At 37.8% G+C, this 24,459-nt stretch overlaps 1 protein-coding gene across 1 annotated transcript in view; it reads right to left on the reverse strand.

Moving 5' to 3' along the window:
* The window catches only part of PIK3C2G (phosphatidylinositol-4-phosphate 3-kinase catalytic subunit type 2 gamma), a 240,142-nt gene that overhangs the window by 139,508 nt on the left and 76,175 nt on the right, over positions 1-24,459 (reverse strand). Inside the window, exons 14-17 of the mRNA XM_014937275.1 lie at positions 19,720-19,851; positions 12,282-12,396; positions 8,738-8,868; positions 1,604-1,792 (exon numbers count right to left, since the gene is read on the reverse strand). Of these exons, the coding sequence (XP_014792761.1) occupies positions 1,604-1,792; positions 8,738-8,868; positions 12,282-12,396; positions 19,720-19,851 (567 nt within the window). The remainder of the gene's footprint in view (positions 1-1,603; positions 1,793-8,737; positions 8,869-12,281; positions 12,397-19,719; positions 19,852-24,459) is intronic.

Raw genomic sequence — 24,459 nt, forward strand, 5'->3', positions numbered from 1 at the left:
TTTATAATATCTAATCTGAATCTCGCTTGCTGCACCTTCAGACCATTTCCTCTGGTCTTGTCGTTCGTCCTTTTCGAGAAGAGGCCAACACCTGCCTCTCTACACCCTCCTTTCAGGGAGTTGTAGAGGGCAATGAGGTCTCCCCTCAGCCTCCTCTTCTCCAAACTAAACATGCCCAGTTCCCTCAGCCTCTCCTCATAGGACTTGTTCTCCAGACCCCTCCCCAGCTTGGTGGCTCTCCTCTGGACACGCTCCAGCACTTCAATGTCTTTCCTGTAGTGAGGGGCCCAAAACTGAACACAGCACTCGAGGTGAGGCCTCACCAGTGCTGAGTACAGAGGCACGATGACTTCCCTACTCCTGCTGGCCACACTATTCTTGATACGAGCCAGACAAAAGGTCTGATCTGAAAGCCTGGCACGTTCTGACAAACAATCTCAAAATCTCTTGCTAGGCTGGGGGGTGGAAGACAACACACGGCCCATATACTCCTTTCTACATGGTTCTTTTATAAATTAGAAATGGATTCTAATAATTTAATGATGGCAAATAACAACATGCTCCAGAGCCTGATCTTTCAGGATCTTTGCTTCTGTCATTCCCACTAAATGTAAAAAAGACATGTATGTAAACACATGAAACTGCTAATAATTTGGGTATAAACCTGAGACAGGTATTCTTAGGAAATCACATCCAGAGGGAAATAACAGTCGATAGTCAGTTTTATATTATTAAATAACTATTTTTGGGTAATGTGGAGGTGAGCGTATAAAATCTTTTCTCAAGCAAAGCTTTAGGTGAGGTATTTTTTTCTAAAGGTACAATATGGAACCGAGATTATAAGCGGGTGCAGCTTGTGCTTACCCGGACAAGCAAGGACTTGATAAACCAAATTTGCTCAACCATTTCATCTGCACTTTTAATGTTTTCACAGGTAGATCACCTAACGCAAAATACCTCCCAAGCTTTTGGAGGAAACGTAACTGCTGACACAGATTGTGTCCCCTGACATCTGCTGTTACATCATAGGTAAGACTATCTCCAACATCAAGAAGCCTTCAAACAAACCACCAGCTCCCAGTGTAAGCGGAGGCGGAACATAAAGCATCACAACAGAATTTATTCAAAGTGTGGGGAACCGACTTCAAAGTTTCACCCTATCTTCTTCAGAAAGATGGGCTACAGGTGGGACTGCATGTATTTACACGGAATCTGGAAGCATATTTCAGTCCTCCTTATCTCCCTTTAGTCACTTCATGTCTGTACGATGGTTTGAGGATCGAGAGTGCTATGTAAGTGCTGAGTATTTGACTGATCACCTGTTACCAGGAACTGACTGAATCTGCTATAGGGAATGAAATACTCTTTCCACTATCCTGAGAAATAGAAAACCTTCTCAGCCTTGAAGGCAGGGCTGGCACGTTCAACTCAAGGTCATCACAAGAGCTGCAACTATATCTTCACTTTGGCACCGGGACAGAACTGAGAGCACAGTCAGTGAACCAAAGCATGATACTGTGCCGAGCAAATTGAAGTGCTGAATTAATCAGCGAGTGATCATCCTGTTTATTGTTATTTTCCTACTAGGTTAATTTTCCCTTACCTGAAAGTCAGAAGCCCAAGTGCCTCCAGAGGGTTAGAAAATCTCCATCTCCTCAACACGGCGTACATTTCTGATACAGTCATTCGATCCCAACTGGGTGCACTGCCCAGTACCAGAGGGAGGGAGCAATTTTGATTATTGCAGTAGTAACGATAAAACCATAAGATTCTTCTCTGTTGCTCTGAGAGTCTGGAAGAGAAGATTAGAAATTCAGTTTGAAATTAAAACCACCTGGAGCTTTGTGCAGCAACAAACTTTATTGTAGAGAGGGGCCAAGTCATACAGTACACTGCTTTTCAGCTAAATATGTGTTTTCCTTGGGGTAGGATATCATTTTCTGCAGACCAGCTTTTATAAGAAAAGTGATACTTATACTCTGGATCTGTCAGCCTTGGGTCATATAAAAATGAAGTGTCAAAAGACACACTTATATGGTTATTTCACTTCCCAAGCACTCTCATTTTTCTTCTCCACTGTCTCTGTTGTTGGTGGTGTTTGTTTGTTTGTTTGTTTTTTTCACTGGGGTTTGCTGACAGAGACAAAGAAGGTGCTGTTATCACCGGATAAATTATTGTTACATCCACCTGCTACACATCATCTCTAACTAACCACTCTAACAACTAGAGACACAACACTACTAAGCCACAGCTTTCATTCCTGCCCTTCCTTTGTGTCTATTTTTAATACATTTGCATTTCAAGTAGGGTTTAGGCACATCCATGCACATACACAAGAACAGAAGCGCCTGTACACGCACACACAGAATTTGGAAAAGGGAAGGAAAGCTTCCAGCAACTTCTATGTCTGTTCACAAGGACTAGCATGCCGTGCTTCGCTGTACTCACAAAAAAAGGATGCAATACCAAATTCCTCATAGAGATATTAGATATCTAAATGACATCTTGATAAAATGGTCAGTCATCACACCACATTTCACCACAGTGAGAAATGCCTCGGAATATTTTTTTGCTATATATCCTCTGATTTGTCATCAATTTCGATGCCTTTGCCTATTAATATGAGTTTGCATATTAAATACTAGGTTTTGACACCATCAGAAAACAGAAAAAGAAATTCCCCATATCCTGAGCTTGTCTCTCATCTCCTTAATTTGATATCAGAACCTTCAACAGCAAGCTTGGAGAGTGCAAACTGATCTGTAGTTCATACAAATCATTACTGAAACAAAGAGGAACATCATATTTCTTGGTCATACTTGACCAGATTGTTGATCCATCTATTTAATAACATTAACATAACTGTGACTTTAAATGGACCTAGAAATTTCAGAGCAAGGTGTGAGAAACTTTGTAAATGGCAGTAAGTAGATGGCTCATTTCCAATCAAGCATTTCATTATCCAGATGTGTAAGCAGGGCTCAAAATTCAAGTGTTTACACTCCTTCCACAGTCTTCTTTCCTCTATTTGCAATAGTTTTTTGGCTAAGAATGTCCCAAAACATCTTGGCCCTGCTCTGTCTGTCAAGATTGTGGCTTTTACAACTCATAGCAATGAGTTCCTTTGGCTCAGTATACACTGGAAAACTTTTCTTCTTTGCAGTTTTGAATTGCCAAGCATTTAAGAACACAGTAGTGGTACAAAGATGGGCATGTTTTTTACTGTCACAAGAGTGAATGTTTATTTCTTTCCTGTAGGAGAATAAGCTCATAAATATATGTAGAAGAAGAACAGAACAAATATGTTCAAAGAGGATACAAATTCCGTCATGACTTTCAGTAATCATTTCAAGAAAAGCACCATTTTGGTATTTCAAGAAACGGCTTCAGAATTCACAGCATGGCTTTTGTGACGATAGGTAAATGTCTTTGTGTTTGTGTGAAGAAGTCACACATAGTAAACGAGATAAAAGTAGGCCTAAGACTTTATTGCCTGCCTAGTTTTCTTATGCACTCGGATGGTATTCTGCAGGACAGTTCAGCTAAAGGACCCCTTTTATATGTTGACTTTAAACGGGGATTTAAGCTTTCAGACAGCATCCTCCAAACTAGACAATCTGTTGTTCAGATTAAAACAGCTAAAGCCTCTACTGAGCTTACAAAGGAAGATAAGAAATCAATCCTTGTATCAGGTTTTCTAAATAACAGATTTCTCCCTCTGACTTCACTCCAGAGGCAATGGCATTTTCTTTTTCCATGTTTTAAAGATCAGAGATGGAATTAAAGGTCGGGTAGGGTGGGGGGTTTTCAGGTTTTCATTTTAAGTTTCTTAGTTGTAACAAAAGTTTATATATACATGTAATAGATGAATGGTAAAAGTATTTTGCATACATACAGCATGTGAGGATTATTATGCTAATAAGGACATTTCTTTGGCTCAGTGGGGATAAGATGCTAATAAAAGCTCTTTATTGATAAAAATGCAGTTTGTGGGTTTGTTTTTTTTTAGAAAGAGTTGTATCTAAATTTCCCTCCATGTAACAGCTATATTAAAATATATAGCCTGCTATTCAATACAAATAAAAGTAAAGTATCTTAAACTGTAAATAATTCGCTAGTTACAGTTGAAAAGTTTTCATTAATCCCTTTTGCGAAATGAAGTAAAGCTTCTGTGATAGCTTTGTTAGCTAGTCTTAATTATTACCTTTTTTGTCGGTGAAATGGCAAAAAAATGAGTTTAAATGCTTCTTTGTTGTTCACGTTCTGCACTAAACCAGAAGACGACAAAAGGCAAAAAGAAGAAAGAGCAGCAAATCTAGCAAAAGCAGATTTCTGCCCCCTGGCACTGATTCTCACTTGCAAGTTTCTTTCTTGTGGACAGACTAGCAAATTCTGCAACATCACTGCACTTTTTTAGACCTGTTCTACTGTTCACCCAGCTGGAAGTAGCTTTTCTAAATCACAACTCACAGCAACGGCTCTCACATGACAACTGGTAGGCAAACTAGATTCTCGCCAGGTAAGTGGAGAAAAGGAAAAGGGAAGCTGAAAGAGAGGAAAAAGTAAGGTAGAAAGAAAGCGATGAAGGAAAAGAAAGAAAGATAGCAGTGACAAGACTGTCATCTTCCGGGCTTCAAACCAGTCTCTGATCTTTACACTGGGAACCACCTCACACTAGCAGGCCGTCTCGTGTTTGAAGAGCAGCTACTATCTCAGATGGCTAGTTTTCTCGGGTTTGTATTTCAAACACAGTAATCCTAAAAGGAATCAAAGGCTTACATCTGAACTGGCTGGCAGCAACTAATGAATACTCTTGGTGCCCCTTTTCTTGCCTGGTCTGGTGACGACGCCAAAGACCGCACAGTGTAGGGCTGTGAGGAACACAAGAGCCATATGGTGAAGTTAATTTCCTTCAGGCCCATTGATCCCCTCACTAATCAACATCCAAGAGATGGTGGCTATGGGGACCACTGATCTGAGTCAGCTACCAGAGAGACAGGGTCCAAGATTGGGAAGACCATATGTCGGGACCAGTTACTGGAGAAACCCACGTCCCATGTATCAGAAAGAGGTCCAAGCACCAGCAAATGGAGTGTGGTTGTGAATCTCTGGGGCTCACATGTCTGGGTGTCAGCATCTGGGGAGAGCAGGGAGATCTGGGGCCAGCTACAGGATTGACTATCTGAGCCCAGCTATTGGAGCAATTAATATTTTGATACTATATATATAAATATATGTATGTATACGTATTCCACCAGTGGACTTTGATCCTGACCAGGCAGAGAGGAGGAACAGAATCGGGCTGTCTGTGCTCTTCATTTTGTGGCAGTGCTACGTGTTGGTGTGTTCTGGTAAGGTACTGCTTTCTGCCTGTGTTGATTTGTTGACCTTATTGCTCTCTACAACTCCCTGAAAGGAGGGTGTAGAGAGATGGGGGTCGGTCTCTTCTCTCAAGTCACAGGCGACAGGACAAGAGGAAATGGCCTCAAGTTGCGCCAGGGGAGGTTCAGGCTGGATATTAGGAAAAATTTTTTCACAGAAAGGGTTATCAGGCATTGGAATGGGCTGCCCAGGGAGGTGGTTGAGGCCCCATCCCTGGAGGTGTTCAAAAGCAGGATTGATGTAGTGCTGGGAGGTATGGTTTAGTGATGATGCTCCTTGTTTGTTGTGCGGGTGTCTATTTTTGTCAGTTAGGTTGACGGTTGGACAAGATGATCTTTAAGGTCCCTTCCAACCTAGAAGATTCTGTGATTCTGTGTTGATATTCCTATCAGGAATATGTGCTCCACCTCCCTAATGGCTGAACGTGGGGACATGGAGCCACAGCAGCCTTCCATTCATAACGCTACTGGATTCAACAGCCTATAACAAGGACAACCATGCTGTTGTCTGTTTTTAACCGTTGTTTCTTCTTTTTCTACCATAGGGTTAAGAACATTTTCTATCCATTCACATACTCCCTCTGCTTTCAGTAGAATGAACAGAAGGATGTGAACAGCCTGAGGTTTCTTTCATCTTCTAACCCCAGGTACCCATTTATTTCAAAATCATATTTGAGGCTTGTAAGCCTGAAGCATCATCATACAGACATATTGCCACTGAAAAGCTACCTAGATCACCCTCTTTTTCTTGACAAAAAAAAAAAAAAAAAGAAAGGAAAAATTAAAAACAAACAAACAAACAACAAAAAACCCCAACCCACTAAACCATATTCTTCAGGTTTGTATATAGCTCCCTGGAGACTTACCCTGACTAATCCCCCTCTGCTGTAATTAAGTTGAAAAAAAAAAAAAAAAGGAAGGAAGAGACTTTCTTTCGACTATACCATGGTAATATTATGTTTGGATACTAATATGTTGTTACAAACTTTTAAAATAAAACTCTATCATGACTGAGGAAGGTAAAAATAATTCCTCTGATACAGATACAACAAAAATTAGATGATGACAAATTGCTCTTGATCAGAAAGCACTTAAAAATGGAATTCCTGCATTCAAACCTCAAGCATGCTATCCTTCACCTTGATGATTCATTGAGTAGACCATAAGATAAAACAACCAAAACCAACCAATTGTGGAAAAAAAACCCTATTCTCTTTTCTCCAAGAATCTGTTATTGAACTTATCAAAGCCTTAACTCCAGCCTGGTGACTTTCAGTGGTCTCTTCCCTTCATATTCTCACAGAATCCAAAATCGTTATATTAGGGAGGTTACAGGGTCTACACTGGCTTGGTCTTATAATACTTATCTATGAACCTGTTATCCATGATTTTGTGTATAGTCTTCATGAATTTGATTATATTGTCTACCTCCACAGCTTTGTGATGGCAGATTTTAAATGTTTACTGCTGCCTTAGGGAATACTTTCTTCCATTTGTCGACAATTGATCTCCTACTTGTTTCACTCAATGTTCCTAGTTCAGAGACTTCTCAACACCCTTCATGACAATGCCCAATATTTTGTTGGCACTTTTGGCTGCAGCTACTCATGATACTCGTGAGTTCAGGGAAAGATCAGCAGTAATGTCAAGATCCATTTCCTGCATTGTAACTGCCAGTTCTGAGTTCAGCGTCACGTTACAGATGCTTAGATAACTTTTCCTTAAATATATTCCCTAAAATTTATCCACACTGAAGCTCATCTGCCATGTTTATGTGCAGTTTTGTAAGGTCCTTCTGGATCTCCCCTCCATGGTAGGGTGTTTGACAATCTGGCAGGCTTAGTACCATCTGCAAAGCTGGAGATTTCCCCATCCATTTCCTTCTCCTTGTCATTGGTTAAGATACTGAATAAAAATCCTCCCAAACTGGAGCACTGAAAGATCCTACTGCTGATTATTCCATTCTGAAAAGCCACCATTAAACATACAATCTTTGCCTTTCACCAGTTTTCCTCTAAATCCATGACAACTTCATTTCTTTAAAATTTTGATGTGGAACCTCACCAAAGTTTTTTGAACATCCACCAAATCCTCAATATCCATGTACCCACTGACAATCTTCTAGGCAGCAACAGGTTGATGAGGCAGGATTGCTATTCACAGAAGACACACTGTCTCTTTCCAGACAAATAACTACATACTTCACTAAATGCTTAATGATCTTATTTCCTCTTACAGAACCATCATTTTACCATGAACAAAGTTCAGATGCATCGATTTGAGGTTCCCCAAATCACTTCTGGAGCACCTTTTTCAAGTGGAAGTCCTGCTAGCAACTTGCCAGTACCCGGCCACAGTGACTATTTCCTATAAAATACTCATCTCCCTCTCATAATCAAAAATAAAATTAAAAAAGAATCAAATCAGAGACCTCATGGTAAATAAAGATGATTTTACATTTCATCCTGTCTTTTTGAAATATGAAGTAAACATCAAATACAACTGCAAGTTCATCTTTTTAAAAATAAGTTAATTTAAAAAAATCCAAACAACCAACATAGAAATCAGCGCAGAAAAGTCTTCTTAACAGCTTACCACACCGAGGGGGCTGAACTGGCTTTAAGTTATTTAGTTATTGTCCAACTAATGGACCTTTTGGCCTTTGATGGAGGATTAATTCACCCAATTAACTGTGACTGCTATAAAGTCTCTCTGTAAGCACTTGTGTTCCCAATTCCACTCTGACTATATCTAAAATTATTTGATACAGTACATAATCCTAATTGATAGCATAACGTACATATAGCTGAGCATACTAATCCGCCCCAGTATACACACTGTGTTTTCTTTCACTTTGTCTTTATTCACCTTCTGTGAAAGCTAAACTTTCCATACTTCTTTCCTGGCCTATTACTTGATGCAGGTTTATTTAATGATTATGTGCCATTCAAGTACCGTGGCTGAAGTCTGAGTGCATTATTACTAAAGAAGGCTGATTTTCATAGAACCCAAAGGTTTTCTTGCTAATACCGATGCAGACTTATTGCACCACCGGAAAATCTTGCAGTTTGAATCAAAAATTAGTTTTTCGCTCCAAGGACAGGAAAAGATATAGTAATAGAAAGGCAAAATCAATCCTTTTCTAAACTGGTAAAATACACTGCCACCTCCAGGGGCTTATTTAGGCTTTGCTGTGATCTATTCTCTCATTTAGAGGCGTTACTTCTCAGATCAATCTAGCTAGGCTCCTTCAGAGGAAAATTTTGTTTTTAAAGAATAGGAAACATTTAATTGTGATCGATACAGAATAAGTACAGCAAGCCAAGAATCAGCAGGGCCAGCTGGGCACAACTTACAGCAGGAGGGAATGCGTCTGCGAAAGTCTCATAATATGCATCAGGCAGTCTTTCATTGGCTCTTCAAGATCACTGCTTCTTTCTTCAGGTTCAGGTTTAATGAACTCCAGACTAGTTTCTGGAAAGTCAATCTTTATTTAAAAAAAAAAAAAAAAGAAAGAAAAAAAAAACAACAAGACAAAGTCCTTTTAGCATTATGTATTCAATAAATATTACCTTGGATTTGTACAGAAAGTTCACAAAATATGACAGAAAGAAAAGGGGATAATTCTTTGAGGATGTTCAGTGCATGTAATATATTACTTAAATACCTTTGTGATAAACTCAGCCCACGAAAATCAGTGTCACTGACTTTCCTGGGAGAAATTAATCCTCTGTATTTCAATTTTATTAGAAACACATGAACTCACAGCCGAAGTATTTTTTTTCCTTTTTTCTTCCTTTCCTATTTTTAAATTAGATGGTTCTTAATCGGAAAGCTTCCATTAATGTAGAGTTTTTTGGGTTTGGTTTTGGTTTTTTTTTTTTCTGAAAAGGTAGGGATAATTCTGATGTGTAGTTTGCCAGTGTAAAAGGTGGAAATCAGATTTCTGATTTCACTTCTGGATGTTGAATTTCATATCTATTATGCAAAATCTACCAATTTTTCATTCTTTACATTTACATTTGGGGGTCAGAAATTTAGGATAGTATTTTTAAGACACAGAAAAAGAAAACATTTAACCAAAATTACAAAGCTTGAATTGCTTGATAATTTGACTACAGACTCAGCTGAAAATTCTTCAAAATTCAGCTCAATCTGAATGTCCCATTTCGGTTTATTAATGCACACCGTAATCTCCATATCTATTTTTAAAATATGTGTATTTGATATGCATCATTCTTCTAAAGGTTAGCCAAATTATTCCCTACAAAACCTAAGGGTCTTGTCAGACACATCAGAAAAACTATCGTTATGACATTCCCAGCATGTTCACAGATCATGATACCGTCACACGCATGGGAATAACTGAAAACAGGGAGGGAGAAGGAGCAGGATGAGAGATCCTCCTATTCTGTTTCTTTCAGCAGAGAAAGATTATAAATTAATAGCCATTTGCTGCCTCAACTTCCCTTTGTTATTAATGGGGGAGCTATTTTAAGGCGTTGTCTTTGATTGAACTCCTCAGACTAGAAAATCCCTATTTACTTGTCTATTAAAAACAGGGCATTTTTAGGGCAGCCTCATTTATCTGTATTATCTACTTTTACATGTCATTTGCTAATAGCCGTTCAGCTTTATAATACAGAAAACAATTTGTTTTGCCCTTGAAGTATCCAGTTGCTGATTTAACCTGGAAAGGTGACAAAACTAACATGCTGCCCTAATGCATTTTCAATACTGGGAGCACCATTCTGCCCAGAATGAGTGGGTGCTCAGCATGTGGTCATCAAGGGAGAGCTCTGCTGATGCCTATTGACTTCCTTTCCTATTTTTAAATTAGATGGTTCTTAATCGGAAAGCTTCCATTAATGTAGAGTTTTTTGGGTAGCATTATGTATTCAATAAATATTACCTTGGATTTGTACAGAAAGTTCACAAAATATGACAGAAAGAAAAGGGGATAATTCTTTGAGGATGTTCAGTGCATGTAATATATTACTTAAATACCTTTGTGATAAACTCAGCCCACGAAAATCAGTGTCACTGACTTTCCTGGGAGAAATTAATCCGCTGTATTTCAATTTCATTAGAAACACATGAACTCACAGCCGAAGTATTTTTTTTCCTTTTTTCTTCCTTTCCTATTTTTAAATTAGATGGTTCTTAATCGGAAAGCTTCCATTAATGTAGAGTTTTTTGGGTTTGGTTTTGGTTTTTTTTTTTTCTGAAAAGGTAGGGATAATTCTGATGTGTAGTTTGCCAGGAAAAAGTAGGGATAATTCTGATGTGTAGTTTGCCAGTGTAAAAGGTGGAAATCGGATTTCTGATTTCACTTCTGGATGTTGAATTTCATATCTATTATGCAACATCCGCCAATTTTTCATTCTTTACACTTACACATGGGGGTCAGAAATTTAGGATAATATTTTTAAGACACAGAAATAGAAAACATTTAACCAAAATTACAAAGCTTGAATTGCTTGATAATCTGACTACAGACTCAGCTGAAAATTCTTCAAAATTCAGCTTAATCTGAATGTCCCATTTTGGTTTATTAATGCACACCGTAATCGCCGTATCTATTTTTAAAATATGTGTATTTGATATGCATCATTCTTCTAAAGGTTAGCAAAATTATTCAATCTACCAATTTTTCATTCTTTACATTTACATTTGGGGGTCAGAAATTTAGGATAGTATTTTTAAGACACAGAAAAAGAAAACATTTAACCAAAATTACAAAGCTTGAATTGCTTGATAATTTGACTACAGACTCAGCTGAAAATTCTTCAAAATTCAGCTCAATCTGAATGTCCCATTTCGGTTTATTAATGCACACCGTAATCTCCATATCTATTTTTAAAATATGTGTATTTGATATGCATCATTCTTCTAAAGGTTAGCCAAATTATTCCCTACAAAACCTAAGGGTCTTGTCAGACACATCAGAAAAACTATCGTTATGACATTCCCAGCATGTTCACAGATCATGATACCGTCACACGCATGGGAATAACTGAAAACAGGGAGGGAGAAGGAGCAGGATGAGAGATCCTCCTATTCTGTTTCTTTCAGCAGAGAAAGATTATAAATTAATAGCCATTTGCTGCCTCAACTTCCCTTTGTTATTAATGGGGGAGCTATTTTAAGGCGTTGTCTTTGATTGAACTCCTCAGACTAGAAAATCCCTATTTACTTGTCTATTAAAAACAGGGCATTTTTAGGGCAGCCTCATTTATCTGTATTATCTACTTTTACATGTCATTTGCTAATAGCCGTTCAGCTTTATAATACAGAAAACAATTTGTTTTGCCCTTGAAGTATCCAGTTGCTGATTTAACCTGGAAAGGTGACAAAACTAACATGCTGCCCTAATGCATTTTCAATACTGGGAGCACCATTCTGCCCAGAATGAGTGGGTGCTCAGCATGTGGTCATCAAGGGAGAGCTCTGCTGATGCCTATTGACAACTTGCTTGTAGCCACTTCCTTTACGAATCCTTTATGCTACTCAGTCTAATTGCAAGCTCTATGTTCCATTTATAACAATAGCAATTCAATAGTACCCAGGAGAAAAGTTCAGATTTGAAAAAAGGCAGCTGTAAATCAGGTACCGAAGTCATTTATTTGTGTCAAAAAGTAATTTTGGAACCCAAATTATAACAACAAAAATTACCCTGGAAAAACCTTCTCTGGTCCTCAGAGGTGGTATTCGATATGAAAAGTATCATACATATTTGCCACCGTGCAGAATTATACACTTCCATCCATTAAGATGGATCAAAAATAGGAACAAAAATAGGGTTTTTAACACGCGTGGTCTTGATGAGCTGCAGGAACAATCCATTTTCTTGCACTTTGTTCGAAAACAACCCTTTCCTTTGCTTTCTGGCTTTCTTACCTGCAGCGTCACCGCGGTTGGCGTGTCAGTACTGCAGATGGCTGGGGCAATCATGGTTGTTGCAAGGGTGCTGGACAACGTCACGCTAAGCAGCACCGTCCCGTGAATGAGCCTCCTGCAACAAAGAGAAGTACTGCAATTTATTGAAATTACACCAAAAACCATGGAACTTGGTAGGTGGAACCATGGAACTAAGCCATGGGTAGCTTAAAAGACAGTCAAAAAGAGAAAAAACCTTTTATCTTGACATGACTAGTACCAATCTGGCCTAGATCAGCAGAGGTTGTACACTGATGGCCTCGCTGCTGGTAGTGGTACCTGTGCAGTTGCAGGGATCACGACACAAATCAAGCTGCCAAGACGTTCCAGGTCAGCTCTGCACTTCACCACTGACTTCTTTTGTGGCAGGGGTTGCCATTTAAGCCAGGTGTAAAACGATGCCACCACATTGCACACTCAAGACTTAATTTGGAGGATGAATATGTTGATTGTGAAGCATCAACACACTATATGAGATGGAGGACAGCACATATTTATTCCACAAAACCAAGAAACTCATGGCAACCTACTGCAACCATGAAGCATCCTTGCTGATTTAACGTGTAGATTGCAGGAAGGCATGACTATGATATAAGAGTCTCCAAAACACTGGGAGGAGTTTGAGAGGGACAGCTTGTACGGCACGTGTTGCATATGGTTTCTGGACAGATGAAAGAATATAGTCTGAAGTACCAATCTGAGACTACATGTACAAGAAAGTCTTATCAGAAACAGGCATGCATGTGGTCTGCAGATAAGAAAACCAGCATGATTTGGCAGCTCAACACAATTCAGTCTAGAGAACTTGAATAAAATCAGAATATTCTAATCTTAGCTAATCTACTCTAATTAAGAATGCAGTACTTGAATAAAGGAAGATATAGTACACTGGACTTACCCTTTAATTTATTCACATCTGAATGGTTACTGAGGTAGAAATTTGATTACGTTCAACAACTCTTCTTTTAATAAAAAAGAATTTTTGTTTTGATGGTTCCAAGCATTGGTCAGTCAGTACAACTGAGAGAATGAGCTAGATTCTCTTCTGCCCGTTGCAACAGAAAAAGCCAGTCAGGAAGATGAGATGTGAGCATTACCTGAGATGAGGATGTTAGTGGTACAAGAGAATCTACACTGACTTTTTGATCCCAGCATGAATTTACAACATTGCTGTAAAAAAAGGTACCTTTTGAACAGCAACAATTTATTTCAGTTTGCAAAGTCGTCTGAAGAAGAAATAAGAAACTCCTGCAAAGTAATTTTTATAGTCAACACTCAGCGTAAACCTAATTCAGGGGTAATTTTTCTTTTTCACTTCTCAAGCTATTCACGTTTTTAGTGCAAACATTTTATTTGATTGTGAGAACACAGCTCAGGAGGATTAAAGACAAAACCGTCTTCTGAAGTTTCCTCTGCAGCTGTAGGTGTATTTGCAGGGGACTGGAGGCAGAAAAAGGAGCTGTGATGTGATCAAGATAGCACTTGGGGACAAGGCATTTGTGTGACGTGAAGTCTTTCACATTTAGGTCAGTGATGTGAATCTGGAAGCGATCAGTGGTGGTTCAGAGTTGTTTTTCTGTGATGTGTACTCGGATGACCTTTAATAAATGAGTTGCATCTCTTCAACCACTTGTTTGTGGACAGTGGTTTACATCATAATTTGAACTAATTGGCACTTTTGTTAGAGGAAAGAGGAGTAGCTGAGAACTGAATGAACGTGGAGACCAAATTATCCTTTTCAGCTCTCATTACTGCTAATCTCTTTCATACTGTGCTCTAAAACAATGGAGGGCTTTCAAAAGTATCCATACAGTGGATTTTTTTCCCAGGAAACCTGGAAAAATGCATAGGCAAATACAAGAAGTAGCACAGAGCAGGGAAGCACTGTAGATGTGTTTAATTGAGACATTTCCTGAGTTCATTATTTCAACTCATTTGCACCCAATGCAGATGTTGCTAAATACTGTCCGGGAAGATAAGGAAGAATCAGCAGGTGGGTTTTTCAGAGTTCTCAACTAGAGAAACAGCAAGGAAAGCAATGTATCTTTGCTGGGCTGACATCATTTCACATGTTAAAGCAAATTACAGGACTGTGAGTAGAATCACAGACACCAAACCCCTTTGACAGTACACAGTAGACATCTCCTAAGAAAAAATTAATTAATTGTAAAAGCTAGCACATATTTACACCTTGTGTACAGAGCAGCCTAATTTGTACATTCACAAATAAGTGAGGAACTTATGTATCTTCCATCAGTAAGTCACTCTTTGGACTAAGGCTAGTCTGTAAACACAGGAAGCATTTTAAAAAAACTTTTAAAAAGTTCAACAACTGCAAAATACGGTGTGTATTTTTGAGGTATAGCTTTCCTTAGCAACCATCAGGACACTGTATGCACTGCACAGCTAACATTATTTGCAACCAAGCCTGCATTTGGACACACAAAGGGAACAAGAGGGCCAGGCAGGTGAACAAAACAGTAAAAGGATGTGCCTACCATCCTTATATATTCATATGTTCCTGCAAAACCAGGGCAGATGGAAACCCCTGGAATTACACAGGTTCCCAGCTATCGTTTATTACCCGAGCTAAAATAATTTTTCCATCTTATCACAGCAGAAGAGGACACTGCTATTTAAGGATAGCTCAAGCTACCCTAAGGTAATAAAGTCAACCTTGTGTCCCGAAGTCACGTGGCAGACTTCCCTCACCACACCCAGCGACAGGAAATTTTTTGTTGCTTGCTGTGCCTGATTTGGAAATACCTGTTCAAAATAAATTGTGTTGTTAGAATCATTGAAGTCAGAGCAATGGGCATGGTGGGGGACATCGCAACTCCCAAATTGCCCCAAATGATGGATTCCTGATTTGTTCATTAGCTCTGGATCACTAAACTACTCAGCCCAGGAGATAAACACATTTTTCTGATGTGAAGGAATGGAAAGTTGGCACACGGGCTTGCAAACACTTTTTGAACTGCTTTTTGTGTCTAATAAGACTTCTTGATACAGATGCACCATCAAGGGCCTTACGGGACTTGATTTAGGGCCACTATCTGAAGTCAACTACCTGATAAGGATGAGAAATGTGAATGTGGAGGCTCACCTACAAGAGAAGTTGGCAGCAACAATCCTTATTACTGTGTTCATTCCCAAATGTATATAACATTAGAGTTACTGCTTAGACTGGATATACCAGGAAAATGAGGATAAAATATGGTGTAAAAATAACGAAATTATCCCCAAACCTGACATCATAAGCCTCAGAAGTTCAGAGCAGAGGGTAAATTTAAAGGAAATCCAAAGCTGCTAAGCTATAAACCCCCCATATCTCATGGCCTGAGCACTCTTAATTCTGCATTGGAATGATACCGTGAAATTACTACGTTATTATAATTACAAATACTACAGCATTTTAGAAAATTCAAATTAAAGATACAAATTTCAACTGCAAAGTTATGCTAAATGTCCTACAGACATTTATAAGAACCACATCTTCCACCCTCCCAGTTTCTAGTTTAAAGAACTTCCAGAAATTTGAAGGTGCTGAATATACCAAATACAAAATTATGTGCTTATTTCAGACTTTTTAAATAAATTTGCAGTTATCATGATGATCATGAAAGAGTCAAGGATTCTTTCCTAATTTTCGCCCCAAAACAAAGTTACAAAATTAGTGTACAAGCAATAATTTTAAGGTAAACAACCTCCTTTAGGCAAAGTTTGGAGAAAAATTGCAGAAAGTCAGTTTTGTAAAGGGTGAGACTATTCGTACAGGAACATGCAAAGTTGATAAGAAGTAATCCCAAAATACATTTGATAACGAGTATGGTGCCTGCCCTGTATATCCACCAGCTACTCATGTTATGAATCAGAACACTAAGACAACTGTGGGAACAGTGAGAGATATTACTGAAATTGAGGAAATAATGTAAATAAAGCAAATTTCAAATTTACTAAACATCTGTTCCCTGACAAGTCTTTAAGAACAACAATAAATAAAAAAGAAAATTACACTGGGCAAAATCTTGAGAACATTTTAGATATTGTGTGGTTTCAACATGGGCAATGTATGAAGAGGAGATTGCAATAAGAAATGCTAAATATTAAGTAATATGCTTTATTTAAACAATTGGGTTTGCTTCAACTTTTTTTATATATTTCTCATACACTCTGCTTAGTTAGTATTTTTTTAGAGAAGAACTGGGGTGTTAAAATCTCAGGAAATAGACACAGCCCTTTGATCTGGCAAGGGACATTGACATGGTCTTGCCCAAAAGCATTAGAAACTCTTCATACTTATTGAAACAGATAATGTATACTAGATGTTAAAATAACAAAATAAAGAAAGAAACTAGGAAGGAGAGAAGCAACCATACCATGACAGTAACCATTTTGGAAGAGAAAAGAGATATGAAATTTACAGAGAGGAGTAAATTCTGTCTTTATTTTTAAAGTGTTCTTTTGCTTCAGGTCACTCAAAGGTCAAGATTCCCAAGTAATATCTGGGAATAATCCAAAACTGATAATTTTTTTTCCTTCTCCACAACCAGCTTGAAGAGAATTCCTGTGTTTTTATTCAGAAAAGGATATAATGGGACAGAAATGAAGAACTGTATTTTTAAAATGTTTATTTTCTTTTTCTAGTGTTTAAAAAAGATACATTTTTTTTAACAAGCATCTTAACAGAGAAAAAGAGACCATTCTCTGTCCTTATCTTTGGTTTCCCTGAGAGGAATAGCTCAGTCCCCAACTGGGACATGGATTTAAACAAGGATGTTTGATGACCCAGGGAAATACCTCAGGGCTACTGGATTCTTCAAAGAACTTATTTCTGTCCTTTTCCCTATAAATTAAATCTTAGATATGAGAACATTAATATTTTTTTAGAACTTCACTTCTGTGAAAAGTTTTCTTTGGAAAAAGTGGTATTTTCCAAGTTAGAAATGTTTTGTCAATTCCTGGTCAGATTTCTTTATAATTTTTATATACATTTACAGAGTTTGTTCATTTAAAGACCCTAATAGTGTTAGCAATAATAAAAGGTACCCTTCACACATTAGCATGATGCTACAGGTACAAATCTTTTCTTGGTGCATACTTTCAAGTTCAGAAGTACTCTACTGACCTAAGTCTTGAAGTCTGGTTGCACTCCTCGTGCAAGGGGAGTGATGTTAGATTCATCGTTCAGTTTACTAATGTTTTCCACAAAATTGGTGAGTCAAATTAAAACAATTATTAACTTTTAAATTTCTTGTGGAGCAAGAAACAGCTTCTTAAAGTCCCGCTGTTGCTTCTCAATTATTTCAACTAACTGATAGAGTTACCTATTAAGAATCACCTGACAGTTTTACTTTTTAAGTATCAGGTAGGTAAGTAACCCTGAGAGGTATTTTACCAAAAAATATTCATGATCTTTTAAAGAAAAGGAAAAGTAGGCTGGTTGATGCTCAGATATTTTCAAGTTTCACATTTCAGAAGGAATCTCAGGGCTATCCTTACTTTTAAATCAGTCCATCAATTGAAATAATGGTAAATGATTGAAATCATGGTAAATGAATAATTCTGTGGACTTGTGGTTGGCTAAAAAAGGAAAAAGCATTTAGGCTTCTTTGTGTTAGTAATTACTATAATTGTAAATGACACAGTTATCAGATTAGGGGGTGTTGAACATGTTATTCCTAAATCATTCCTCCCCAGCAACTCAACTTTTATTTCTGCTTTGAAGGGTCATTTCAGAAATGATCTGTACAATTATACACCAGATGAAAGGAAAGTAACCCTCTATCCCCTTCATTGTGCTGACTGTGTATACCATGACAGAATGGAGCCATTTTTCAGTAAAATCTCCAAAATTGTTGAGTGACTTCAAGATCTTCCTAATGAAAATCAACATGCTTGCTCTGTTGGCATACATTTAAAAAATCAGTATCACAGGGAGCCGAGGGCTTTCAGATCTTCCATAAATCATTCCTTTGGGACTTAAAGAAAATCTCACAGGTTCTCAAGAACAGGATTCTCACGTATCCCATTTACCTCCCAAGGTGCCCAAGTGTTTCCCAATTAAGTTATCGTGCCTAATGTTCTGCTTCTGCATGTACTCAGCATATATCAGCTTGCTGGGGATGAGGACACCTTAACTCTTCATCTCAAATTAGATTCTCAGACAAGATAATCCCTCTATCTATTTCACCCTAAGCACTAAGATGGTAGAAATACTCAAAACAGACATTATGCTTTTTTGTTTTTTCAAAGACACTCACAATGGAAGACTCTGTGATGTGCTCTTCTCCAGATCAACTTAATGAAAGAAAAGTCATTGAGTAAAATGCCCAAGAAATCTTCAGAGCAGAGATTTGATTCATGTTTCTTTCCTTCCTTAAAGTTAAGTGCTCTAATCACTATGCCACAGAAGAAGGCTCTCTTTTTTTTTTTTTCATTTTTGAACAGATTGATCTGAATTTTTTTTCTGACAAGATGGAAAAAGCCTCTAACCCAGTCCAGCCTATTTTCTGGTGTTTTAAGCCTCTCGCCTTAAATGTTCAATGGAAGTCAAGGTCTTTCAATCATAGTAAATTCATACATGCATCAGATTGTTTTGTTTTGTTTTACATGGTGATTGCCACCATATGCAGAAGTAGATGAAGATGTTTCAAGCTGAGGAAAGAGCTATAGCTCAGAGATGGATGCTAATGCAGAAACTTGTGTGGCTTGAACATATCCATCTATTGCCCAGAGGGCTATGGAGTCCAAATAAAAATTAAGTGTAATTGTAAAGGCTCGATCGAAATTCAGATGTCTTGGTGCTACTGAAATATATTTAGGGCACTCCAGAAAAAAAATTACCTTAGATCTCTGTCTATGCATCACTGCAGAGACATTCAAAGCCACAAACATCTTTAAATCACTGTTACATTGTGTGCTGTGTAGAAAGAAGAGGCTAAAAAAGAGGAGAAAGCTTCTAAAGTGGTGTGTAGAGGGAAAGGTACTCATTGTAGTCATCGCTAACTGCCCCACTCTGAGAAGAATGAATGGGCATGAGAATTGGACAAAGACTGAAAAAAAAAATATAAAAAAAATCAACCACTGTGAGCAAGAGGCTACACCGAGAAGGATTTTGAAAGCTACAGGCAAGGTGTTTCAACAGGCCTAGGGTACTTTTCTGTAAGTGTTAAAACAGTCACAGAAGCCAAGTTCAAAAACAATGTATTAGAAAGAAAGAAAAGCTTATAGATGGAGCTCTCACTGGCACATCAAAAGCAGTTTACTGTAAGTGACTGTCTCAGTCTTACTACAGCAAGGTCCCGAAATAAGTATTTCTATCTTTTTATATTTCTCCCAAGTTGAGCGCAATACTATTCAAGAATGGGCTTAAGCTGTCATACAAAACTGAACTTACTCTTTTGGATACAAAGGGGAGCACGTCCAACCAAGTACTTCTGTATTTTTAGAGGCACTGTGTACTCCAAGTAGTTTTATTGTCAGCATAGTTTCCCTCGGAAGAGCCTTTATTCGTAGAGGAAAATTGATTCTAAAAAAAAAAAAAAAAAAAAAAAAAATCAGAAAAGAGAAAAATACAAGTTAAAAAAAATTGAGCTCTATTACCACAAGTAAGTTCTTTCTACATCTTTCTAGATGCCTTAGCACATATATCAACCTATAAATTACATGAGCTCCACTGAGGAAAAATATAACTAACAGATTCCTTCAACACATTGAGGAGTACTGCCAACCATTAACTTGGGTCACAGTACTTGAGAAGAGTAAAACTCATTTGCTTCAGTGGTTACCACTAGAGGTAACAAAGTCGGGAAAAAGTTTAGTTAAACTTTTGCTTTATAATTACCTTATCAGTGTAGGTATTTTAGAATAAGCATCCCCCAAGGGTGAATTGTCAACCATTAGCGAGTTATTTGCTGTCTTGTGTATTCAGAGGAAAACACTACTTAAGAAACTAAGTTGCTTTTAAGTAGACTGTGATAATCATTCTCTTGTTCAGATGTGCTTTGGTGATGTGGTGTTTCCCAGCCACAATTTAAAGGCAGATTTTATCTTAACAGCAGTGAATAATTCACGTTTTTAAGAGAGAAAATTCAGATCTATCAATATTCACCTCCTTAACAGCAATGAATGATTCACGTTTTTAAGCGAGAAAATTCAGATCTATCAATATTCACCTCAACTTTGCATTGACCATTAGCAAACTTGGCTGGTCATTCAATTTGTTTGTATAGATTATATGAATTGATTTAAAATCATAACTTAGAACAATTCTAATAAATACAATACTTTCATGCTGTATGGAAAAATCATGCCTGTAACTACCCAGACATGTGCAAGTCTATATTTCCTTTTTCCTGAAGGGAACATTTATGGTGGATACTGCATTTCTAGATTTTTCCATGTATAGTCAGTGCAAACTTAAATTTCTCAAGCGGAAAGTGAAATTAATTACATTTTTTTTCTGCATAAACAAAATCAATACAAGGAGCTAAAGGCTAAAAGAATTATTCCACATTGACAACATAAGCAATAAGAAAACAAAAGATCTGCATAAACTTGAGATTAAGAAAACAAACCAGAAGATAAATTTAGATAATATAGATTACACTTGATTTTCAGATATTCAATCTAGACTGGCAGAACAATGCAACTCAGCATTTTTAAAAAGGTATAGTCATACTTAAGCAGTAAGCAAATGTAGAATTTGGTATTTAAAAAATATAGTCGTCTGAAAAACATAAGGATTATGGGTAGCAGAAATAAGACAAGGTAATAGTATAAGGTAAAATTAGCATAAGATCTTGCTTCTAATTCCAAAACTGTGAAAATTCTATTGGCTTTGGGAAAGTTTCCTTGAATGCACTGAGGAGCCGCTGAGAGAAAATAGATGGGTTTCAGCTGAAATTCTGAAGTACTCCAAATTAGCATTAGTGTCAAAATTTCAGATGATCAGTCCTAAACATTTGGAAATTATTCAAATTTGCATACCTCTCTCTTCGGGTAACAAAGCAAGACAGTAATTTCCCACTCTTTCTAATTAACATGAATAGAATTGAGAAGCAATTCTCAACCGTCTTCCCACGTGTCCCTATTTATAGCTTTCAACTATGCTTTCCCTGTCTCATGCCCTCTTCTTCACTCATAATCACTTAGAAACACTTACTGGGAAACTGAACTCTTTTCCATGCTATAGATAGCTTGTCTGTCTTTTTCACTTACAGGCCTACAACTCTGCCCATGTTACATAAAACTGCTCGATAACGAGTTACACTTAACTTTGAAGCACCGTTAATGCTGAGAAGAGACAAGAACAAGAAAATCAAGGCGTGCATTTTCTAACGCAGACATTAACTCCTTGTTAATGTTACCACTCCTTGAGAACTTGGAGCAAGGAAGAAAGTCACAATGATTCAAGGATTGGAGCATCTCCCTTATGAGGAGAGACTGAGAGAGCTGGGACTCTTTAGTCTGGAGAAGAGAAGGCTGAGGGGAGACCTTATTAATGCCTACAAGTATCTCAAGGGAGGGTTGAAGGAGGAGGGAGCCAGACTCTTTTCAGTGGTTCCCAGTGAGAGGACGAGGGGCAACGGGCACAAGTTGGAACATAAGAGGTTCCACTCAAATATGAGGAGAAACTTCTTCACGGTGAGGGTGACAGAGCCCTGGAACAGGCTGCCCAGGGAGGGTGTGGAGTCCCCTTCCTTGGAGATTTTCAAGACCCGCCTGGATGCTCCTGAGTAACATGCTCTAGCTCTAGGCAATCCTGCTTCAGCAGGGGAGTTGGACTAGATGATCTCTATGGTCCCTTCCAACTCTAAAATTCAGTGAAATTCAGTGAAATCTCACTGCAGAAAGCAAATGCATGCCATAGGTTCCCTAGGACACAATATATGACACTACAAGCTGTGCACCAGTAGGAAAAGAACCTGGAAACTTTGACAAGAGTTAGATATCCCAAGAGTTAAAGTATGGGTCAGAGAGGAGCAAAATTTCCCTTCCAGTGGCACGTGACACACAGAGAAGGGGAACTCGTATTGCTCTTAAAAACTTGGATTAATGCAAGTCTTAGCTTACCCAGTTGGTGTTATCCTTTCCGACTTTATTAGGCTGAGTCAAACAGATGACTAAGAATAAAGAGGAAACAAAACAGTGACCAGAAATAAGAGTCTGGGTGGGTGAGCAATTTCAACAGTAGTTGAGAAGAACAGAGGAGCTACTCACTGAGAAGATGCTGTTCACAGACATTAGATAAAATTACACAGCTGGTTTCAAAGGCCAAGCACCTAATATCATAAGAGCACTCAACACAAAAGAGCTCTGGGGCAACACAGGCTTTGCCCTGAGAGAGTATAAAGAAAACAGAGGAGGCAAATAAAATATGAAGAGAGAATCCCAGTGCCAAGAAAGTATCTGAGGTGATGAATGGTAGGTTTAATGTTAATTCCATATTTCATGTCTGTAGACTTAATATAAATCACAGAGGATGGAAAAAGAGGATATAGTGGAATAAATACATTAAGAGCAACCAGTTAAGAAAAAAGAAAGGAAATAATTAAGAGGCCTCGGCCACTGAAAAATGAACGTGATGAGAAAATTAAGGGGGCAGCTTTTGGACTTTACTGATTGTGTGTTAGATAGTATCTGCCTGTTCGAACTCTTCACTAAGGTGACAATCACACTTTTCAAAAATAACACACAAGTTCTAAAGCAAAAAGTATACTCTTAAAAAAGGACAAACAAGTAACACTGAATGAGGCAATCTCCTTAGGTATCAAATGATTCCCATCTTTTCTGAGAACATGCTGGGAAAGACTAAAGATAATAAAAACTTTAACAGAAACTCATGTTTAAACACAAAAACTTATGAAGTTATTGTTCAGACAGTAACTGGTTAAAGCACTTGAAAACAAACTAAACACATGAAAATCAGCAAATAAAGCAAATATTCAAATCATCAAATAAAGCAAATCTTCAAATCAGCAAATAAAGCAAGAGCAATAACTCTCTTTTTACTCTCCTTTTTTGGGGGGTTGTTCAAGTCAATCCTCATCTAAGATCAGGACTCATTTTGAATCAGTTAAGTGTATTTTTGGGCCTTATTGATCCCTACCTGTATAGACAATATTTGACTTCCTAATGCAATAAAAGCTCTGACTGGTGACCTTTTACCACACACATTTTCAAGGGCTGTGATCAACTGAAAATAGCATGTGGGTTAGAACGAAAGTAGCACTTTGTAACTCAAGACAAGAAACATTACAAAAAAGAAATTTTCTCCTCTGTCAACTTGTAATCAAGCATATTCTCTTCTGTTTCAGAAAGGTGATGTTACAGCCAAAAGATAACTAAGAGTGACCATAGCTGGTTTACAGCTTTGAGTGACCCAGACTTCCTACATTAGGAAACGGTGCCACTTGATGACATGAAAAACATTTGCAGTAATATTTACGTCAGTAAATTACTCTATTTTTTAATCAATTCCTGCTTGAATTCTTGCAAAAAAGTATTAATTAGTTTTTATATACATGTATTTATTGTAAGAAAGTCAAACCAGCCTCTTCCTGAATAAGTTTTAAAGTACTCCAGTTCGGCATATAGCACCACCTCTACTGTTCCTTTTCTCTGTATATTTCAAAATATTCTGAATATACCGATTGTTCTGTCAAGTTTGGTGCTGTTTGTTTATTCTTTCTTAGAGGGTTGGCAGCACAAATAGCAAAACCCACATTTTGTCATGATAGGACTATGACAAGTTTTTCATGTTTAAGCTAAATTAAAACCAACGCAAACATTTATTTCCCTATGCATATTTTCATACAGGAAAGATGTTCTGGCATCACCATCCTACCTATGATTCTGATACTATAGCAAGGTCACACTGTGGAAAGCACAACACAGTAAAGCAGTCAGGTCCAGTCTTTATATGAAAACATTTGATTTTGTTGTTAAGTGCTGTGTTAGATTTGGAATAAAAACAGAATCTACTGTCATGATCTCAACATGGTCATGTCCTGCAGTAAACATCTGCATGTAATGGATTTGAAATCAAAAGGTCTTATTCTGTTTCACGAGCTTCAAACTCTTATATGTCTTAGACAAAGGCAAATGGAAATTATGAATTACACTCCGCATTCAA

This window comes from Calidris pugnax, unplaced genomic scaffold (assembly GCF_001431845.1).
Source record: "Calidris pugnax isolate Ruff unplaced genomic scaffold, ASM143184v1 scaffold1, whole genome shotgun sequence".
NCBI lineage: Eukaryota > Metazoa > Chordata > Aves > Charadriiformes > Scolopacidae > Calidris > Calidris pugnax.